The following is a 7,724-nucleotide window of genomic DNA, read 5'->3' as shown; positions in this document are numbered from 1 at the left end:
TTAACATTCGCTCAAACGGTTTCGCAACATTCGCCGTGTAGTCTTCGTTCGCGTTGGTAACAAAATCGGTATGTTCACAAGCCCTTCTCCGCCTCCTTATACGAAGATCGGTCAATTTATGCTGCTCTCACACGGCGAATATGCTAACGGAAGGAAATATTTGACAATCGCCCAAACTTCGCAACATTCGCCGTGTCTTCGTAAGCGTTGGTAACAAATTCGGAACGCTCACAAATTATTCCCCACTTCCTTAATTACGAAGATCAGTCAATTTAGAAACCGGTTTCTCAATTTCAGCGAATGTTGCGTAGGCGGTCGTTTGCCGTCGATTTCCGTGCATTGGTAACGTTTGAAAAGCGTGCGTAAGCGTTGGCAACGTTCGTAAAGGCATTAGCAAGCGTTTGTAAGCATTCGTAAGTTATTCGTTAGATATTGGTAAGGAGAGGGCCGACCGAGGACGATCGAGGGGTGAGACCGACATGAAAATATTCACTATCAAACCGCCATTTTGGATGAATTCAACGCGAAGTTCAAATATTCATCTTCGCAAGAACATTCGCCACTCTGTGAGAGCGGCAATTCGAAGCGCTTCCCAAATTTCAGCGAATGTTGTGAAGACGGTATTTCGCCATCAATGTTTGTAATAATTGGTATTAAGCCATTGGTACTGCCGGTAAAGTGTGTGTATTATGTGTAAGATACTGGTAAGGAGAGGTTGAGGGACGACCAAAAACATATTTTTATTCACTGTCCAATCGCAAATTTTGGGCGAATTCATCGCGAATTTCAAATATACATTTTCGCAAGAATATTCGCCTCAGTGTGAGGGTAGCATGAAGGCAAACAAAGTGACCGTCCGTACAAGAGTTGCTCGCATTAGTACGTTGTGAAAAATTGTGTTCCAACCAATGGTTCTCACAAGGACGTAAAGGTATGGTTTAAACAAAATAGCTTGTTCTGTAGAACACTACTAGCCTTGTCCAAGGCTCTTTATGCAAGCACCGGCCCACAGACTATACCGCGCGCACGATACCGTGGGGTCGAAGATGGCTTTGCGAGATATCGGCCTCGTTTTGTAACCTCGTTGATACCTCGCAAAGCCATCTTCGACCCCACGGTATCGTGCGCGCGGTATAGTCTGTGGGCCGGTGCTTGCATAAAGAGCCTTGGACAAGGCTAGTAGAAAACAGGAGTGTCCAAAAATCTATACTAAAATACTGGGCTCAGCGTTCTTACCATTATTATATCAAATTAGCCCAGTATATCAGCGGGGAAATGATAATAATATTGCGTCTAATGCTTTAAACCAAAGCCTACTTAATCGACTCATATATTTTAAATGGAAATATAGTTTTATTGAGTGGTATCTTAAACCATTTCTACTTGAGTGGATTTGTATTGTCTCTTTACAGACGACATGAATTCTGTAAGATTACGTAACTAGCAGCGATCATTACCCCAGCGTGTTGATATGATTGTTCAAGAAAATATAGAGCTGAATTAAAAGATAAAAAGTCATTTAAGTTTACTACTGACAATTAAAGTATTCAACTACGTATGGCTTAAGAAGTGATTCTGTATCGATGGGTAGCATTTACTTGCCATACAGAGCTCGGGCTGCGTTAATGTCGTCACTATGAAGTTCGACTGTTGCCACCTTTGCGTAGGTTGGGTACATTATGGCTCCAGACACGCTGCTGTGGTCTATGCCAATGCTGTGACCAATCTCATGCACAGTTACATACAGGAGGTCAATATCATCTAAAAAAAAAAACCGGATATACACATGAGCATATGAAGGGATTATTTCAAATTTACTTAAAAGCATTTGCAGATTATCCTTAATACACTGGACATTATTGGTAGTTGTCAATTAGGACCAGTCTTCTCACTCATGTATCTCAACACATTCATAAAATAACAAACCTGTGAAAATTTGAGCTCAATTAGTCGGCGAAGTTGCGAGATAACTATGAAAGAAAAAACACTTTTGTCACATGAAATTGTGTGCTTTCAGATGCTTGATTTCGAGACCTCAAAATTTAAATCTGAGGTCTCGCAATCAAAACTCGTTGAAAACTACTTCTTACGTCACTTCAGAAGGATGAGCCGTGTCTCACAATGTTTATACTATTCCCCATCACTCGTTACCACGGCTTCCGTCGATTTCACAAAACTCTTCCCAACATATAATCTTAGGACTTAGGACGAGTCATAACCCTCTGCATTGTAGCATGCAGACCATAAAGTTAGGACGAGTTACTCGGCCTAACTCGAGATTAGACGAGTCCTAACTCTTTGTGAAATCGACCCAAGGTTTCATGCTAATAATTATTGTGAGTATTGTACCAATAGTGTCCACTGCCTTTAAAACAAATAACACGATGGAAACATTAGATGTATGTGAAAATAGAACAATGTTTGCTAATTAAAAATGATTGCCATGCGAACAATCTAGAATATTACTTGAATTGGTGCTGTGCATTCTGAATGTCTCTGCATCATCGTAATGCAAATCACCACCAAAGCCGCTAGCAGGGTAGAATGCATGAGCCAGGGTGCCGCCTCTTCCATCAAACGCGTTTCCATCACCATGCCAACCATCTACAAATTTGATGATAATGTCTGCGGTTCCAGTTACCAGTGTGAAGGTAAGGGGGCACACATCACTCCATTGTTTGAACGAAGCGGCTACAGTTGACTCGATGTCGCATACTGACAAATCCCTGGTGTAACTCTCAAATCTGAAATAAAATCACAATCAATTATAATCTGTTAACAAGCTAGGTAATATTAATTTTGGTTTTTACCCGTACACCGATGTGTGTGTACTGTATTCACTGCTTTCGGCTAGGGCCTTTATCACACGGCAACGACCCTGCCGGATTTAAACGGCCATTAAAGAACTCGTCGGTACCCTTTTATTCCCTTACTAACCATGTCGATTTCATAAGAAACGGTTTCAATGTTTGTCGGGCAGCATGCAAGGGCCATGAAGGGACAGGTCCAAACATTATTGAAACGGTTGAAAACAAATTGAAGTTATATTGTTTCTTAAAGGAACACGTTGCCTTGGATCGGACGAGTTGGTCTATTAAAAGCGTTTGAAACCGTTTGTTATGAAATGCATGTGGTTAGAAAGATGTTTTAAAAGTAGAATATAATGATCCGCACAAGTATCACTCGAAACTGCACGGTTTTCCTTTTACGTCGCGAACTATCACGGTCGGCCATTTATGGGAGTCAAAATCTTGACTCCCATAAATGGCCGACCGTGTTAGTCGACAGGGTAAAAAGAAAACCACGCAATTTCGAGGCATATTTGTGTAGATCACTGTATTCTATTTTTACAATATCTTTCTAACCATATACATTTTACAACAAACGGTTATAGAACGATTTTCAAAGACCAATTCGACCGATCCAAGGCAACGTGTTCCTTTAAATGTACTTCATTCCCCAGAGTTGACATCTTTCGCCCAACGAAAAAAATGTTTAAGGGTTACGAAATTATTTCTAAGAAATAAATAATACTTCGAGGAAACAAAATAATTTTAAATTTTCTAATACCTTTCTTACTTTAGTTTACCCGGACTCAGGTGCTCCGACCTTGTTGGGGAAAACTATACCACATGTTATTAAAAAAAGGTCAGTAGCTGAAAGGAAATGGGTTCAACTTAAATTTACGTACTTGTATGTGAGTGCCGTTCTAGGCCACTTTGATCTAGTCGTATACCGCTTGAATTGACCGTCTTCATCTGGCTCAAAATCAGGTACGCCGCATCTTGGCATGTTCATGACCTCGAGGGTAGCAGAATCTACCTCACCGGTCTCGGGTAGACTGGCAAACGCCTGCATGCGTCGTATAGCAGCACTAACATCAGCAATACTCAACTCATCATCTGGTTCGGATGAGTACAGGTAGCCATAGGATCGCAACCAATTCTTTATGAACAAAGATAATAATGAATAATTTAAGGGTTTTCATTTTGGGTTTTATCCATTCACACCGATGTAGGTTAGCACTGTAAACTCAGTACTTACCCGAATTCTGTGGAAAAAAATCACAAGCATATTACTCGGGTGGGATTCGAACCCACGACCTTTGCAATTCTAGGGCGATGTCTTACCAACTAGACTACCGAGGTTGCCCGGTAGCTAGAGGCAGTTCGAATCCTATGTTTTAGCAGCGGGTACTACAAACTGTTTAAGAGATGTAAAATTTGCATCGGGGACAAAAAATATTCTCTGTGGTCTAGTTGGTATGACACTGCTCTAGAATTGCAAAGGTCGGTGGGTCGAATATCTCCCGAAGTATTTGCCCTGAACTCTTTTTTTCACGAAGCTCGGGTAAGTACTGAGTATACAGTGCTAACACACATCGGTGTATATGGGTAAAACCAAAAAGAAAATTTTTTCCTAGATGCAAATTATGATTATTAACATTATTATTTATTCGGCATTATAAAACGCATTCAAAACAGAACATTACAAAACCAAAGCCAGTGACATAAATGATACCCGGCATACCGAAAAACTGTAGCCCGAATGCATTCAGTTCCAATATTTCTTACACAAATATTAAACATCTTTTTTTATTAAGTCTAGAAAACAATATAAGAAAAACGCAAAAAAAAAATGAACGAATGAAAAAGCAAAATAACCCCCAACAGGCACAGAACAAACCCTATACCCATAAAAAACAATGGTAAAGCAAACAAACAAACACACAGTAAAACAAACAAACAAACAAACACACAGTTAAAAAAAAAAAAAAAAAAAAAACAACAATAAGTTGAAGATAAGTGCGAATGATTGGTTCTTTACCAATGCGAATTCGTTGGTATCATCACTGACGGTATGATGACCCGTGATGAGTGTTGCACAACAAACAACCCAAACTGCAAACCATGTGGACCCAGACATCGTGGAAACAAACTCGAAACAGGATGGATAATGAGACGACGGTAGCTGTTCTTACTCGCTGGGTGTCGAGCAGCCACTTTATATAGCCCCCACCCTGCATGCTGAAAACCACTTCTCATCACGCACTATAGGCCAATACATCTCAAGAGACTTTAATCGTGAATAATAGTGATTCTCCTGGTCGATGGATTATTTTAAACTCAGGAATCAGTCTCAAAATGTTCATATCAATAACTTAATTTTATTGTTTGTTAAAAAAACACAACTTTGAGCTAACCACTTGTTTTTTTTCTTCTAAAAATTCACTTCGGAAATATTGAAACACTTGTTTGTTTACGGCTTCAAACAAACACAAGTCCTCAAGTTAACGATTGTTCAAGTATTATACAGACTTTTTTATTGAGCAAACAAACACATCTTCCCCGACGCCACGAACCGATAAAAACCCGTAGATACCAGCACATTATAGAGGTAATAGGAGAAAACGAGAAATGTTGTTCTGTAAAACGTCAGGCTATTATTTCAACTTGTTTTCTTGCAGTAGAGACTTGATGCTTTGAACTTCACATTTTTTGTGCGGTGTTTTTCATCGTCCTATTTAAGTAATGAAGTTAACAAAGTTTCAAGCATATTCATTTCAGTTTTTACCCATACACATGGCCCAATTCCATGGCTCTGCTTACCGTAAGCACAGAATCGGCGCTTACGGAAGCAGGAAATTCTGTGCTTACGGCAAGCGTATTTCACGGGTTAGCGGCGAGGTTTGGCTTCTGCGCGTGCGTACTCCACGTTACTAGGCATTCGACGCTTACAAGGCTAGCGAAGAAATTCGGCGCTTGCACGTAAGCGGGGAATCGTGAACGAAGGCGCAGAATTCGGCGGTAAGCAGAGCCATGAAATTGGGCCCTGATGTGTTGTAGCACTGTACTCAGTACTTGCCCGAGTCCTGTGAACAAAATATCACAGGCACATTACTCGGGTGGTGGGATTCGAAATGAAGACCCTTGCAATTCCAGAGCAGTGTCTTACTTAGACTATCGAGATTGCCCGGTAGCTATAGATAGCGGCAGTTCAAATCCTCTATAGTTTGGCAGCGGGTATACCGCAACGATATAATAGATGCCAAAACAGAGGATTCAAACTGCCTCTACCGGGCAATCTAAGTAGTCTAATTGGTAAGACACTGCTCCAGAGTTGCAAGAGTCGTGGGTTCGAATCCCACCCGAGTAATATGCCCGTGATATTTTTGTAGCCACGTGCAAGTCTCTAATTGGAGGAGTGTTGGCTTTGAGAAGAGCTGGTTTTGTCTAGATGTTTCGAGCAGTACGCTCTGCTCATCTTGAGGAAAATGCTGGACTGCTGGTGTTGAAGTAGTCTTGGTTCAAGACTCTCCTGGATTTGTCACAAGAGGGCACGCTATCATCCCAACGCGCTATCAACCACGAACCGCTATCACCACCCCGGGAACCGCTATCACAGGAGTGATGACAGCGCGCCCTCTTGTGGCAAATCCAGGAGAGTCTTGAACTAAGACTAGTGTTTAAGAGGCTTTTTTAGTAGACCCAGAGGGATGAACGATTGGGCCTCATATTCATTATAATCAAGATTCTCTTCACCGGTGGAGCAAGGGAGTCGACTGATTGATGGATGCTCTGGAGCGGGTTTTCGGGAGCGAAGAAATTCGGCGCTTGCACGTAAGCGGGGAATCGTGAACGAAGGCGCAGAATTCGGCGGTAAGCAGAGCCATGAAATTGGGCCCTGATGTGTTGTAGCACTGTACTCAGTACTTGCCCGAGTCCTGTGAACAAAATATCACAGGCACATTACTCGGGTGGTGGGATTCGAAATGAAGACCCTTGCAATTCCAGAGCAGTGTCTTACTTAGACTATCGAGATTGCCCGGTAGCTATAGATAGCGGCAGTTCAAATCCTCTATAGTTTGGCAGCGGGTATACCGCAACGATATAATAGATGCCAAAACAGAGGATTCAAACTGCCTCTACCGGGCAATCTAAGTAGTCTAATTGGTAAGACACTGCTCCAGAGTTGCAAGAGTCGTGGGTTCGAATCCCACCCGAGTAATATGCCCGTGATATTTTTGTAGCCACGTGCAAGTCTCTAATTGGAGGAGTGTTGGCTTTGAGAAGAGCTGGTTTTGTCTAGATGTTTCGAGCAGTACGCTCTGCTCATCTTGAGGAAAATGCTGGACTGCTGGTGTTGAAGTAGTCTTGGTTCAAGACTCTCCTGGATTTGTCACAAGAGGGCACGCTATCATCCCAACGCGCTATCAACCACGAACCGCTATCACCACCCCGGGAACCGCTATCACAGGAGTGATGACAGCGCGCCCTCTTGTGGCAAATCCAGGAGAGTCTTGAACTAAGACTAGTGTTTAAGAGGCTTTTTTAGTAGACCCAGAGGGATGAACGATTGGGCCTCATATTCATTATAATCAAGATTCTCTTCACCGGTGGAGCAAGGGAGTCGACTGATTGATGGATGCTCTGGAGCGGGTTTTCGGGAGCACCCTTGTGGGGTCTTTAATAAAATTGAATAATATACCCCAAAAGAGAATTGTTTGGCCAACCTGTGGACCCCACAAGAGAGCTGTTATAGGAAAGGGAATTATAGAACAACAGCTGGACCCCACAAACCGGACCAGTAAGTTTGCGCATGCCAGTGCTGTGTCAGGTGTACTTTTGCAACAGTTAATAATAAGTGTTGCAAATAATTAAATTGTTAACTATAACATTTTTATGAGTCATTCCAAAACAACTCATTAAAAGCACGTTGCATAA

At 41.9% G+C, this 7,724-nt stretch overlaps 1 protein-coding gene across 1 annotated transcript; it reads right to left on the bottom strand.

Moving 5' to 3' along the window:
- Positions 1-1,134: 1,134 nt before the first annotated feature.
- On the bottom strand, positions 1,135-4,961 carry LOC139953896 (interstitial collagenase-like). Its single transcript, XM_071953494.1, has 4 exons — positions 4,828-4,961; positions 3,692-3,945; positions 2,467-2,744; positions 1,135-1,761 (listed from the first exon to the last, which is right to left on the bottom strand). Exons 1-4 carry the CDS (start codon positions 4,924-4,926, stop codon positions 1,595-1,597), a joined length of 798 nt encoding a protein of 265 aa, XP_071809595.1. The 5' UTR covers positions 4,927-4,961; the 3' UTR covers positions 1,135-1,594.
- Between the last annotated feature and the right edge of the window lie 2,763 nt (positions 4,962-7,724).

This window comes from Asterias amurensis, chromosome 22 (genome assembly GCF_032118995.1).
Source record: "Asterias amurensis chromosome 22, ASM3211899v1".
Taxonomy (NCBI): domain Eukaryota; kingdom Metazoa; phylum Echinodermata; class Asteroidea; order Forcipulatida; family Asteriidae; genus Asterias; species Asterias amurensis.
This window is presented reverse-complemented; position numbering and strand designations above follow the sequence as displayed.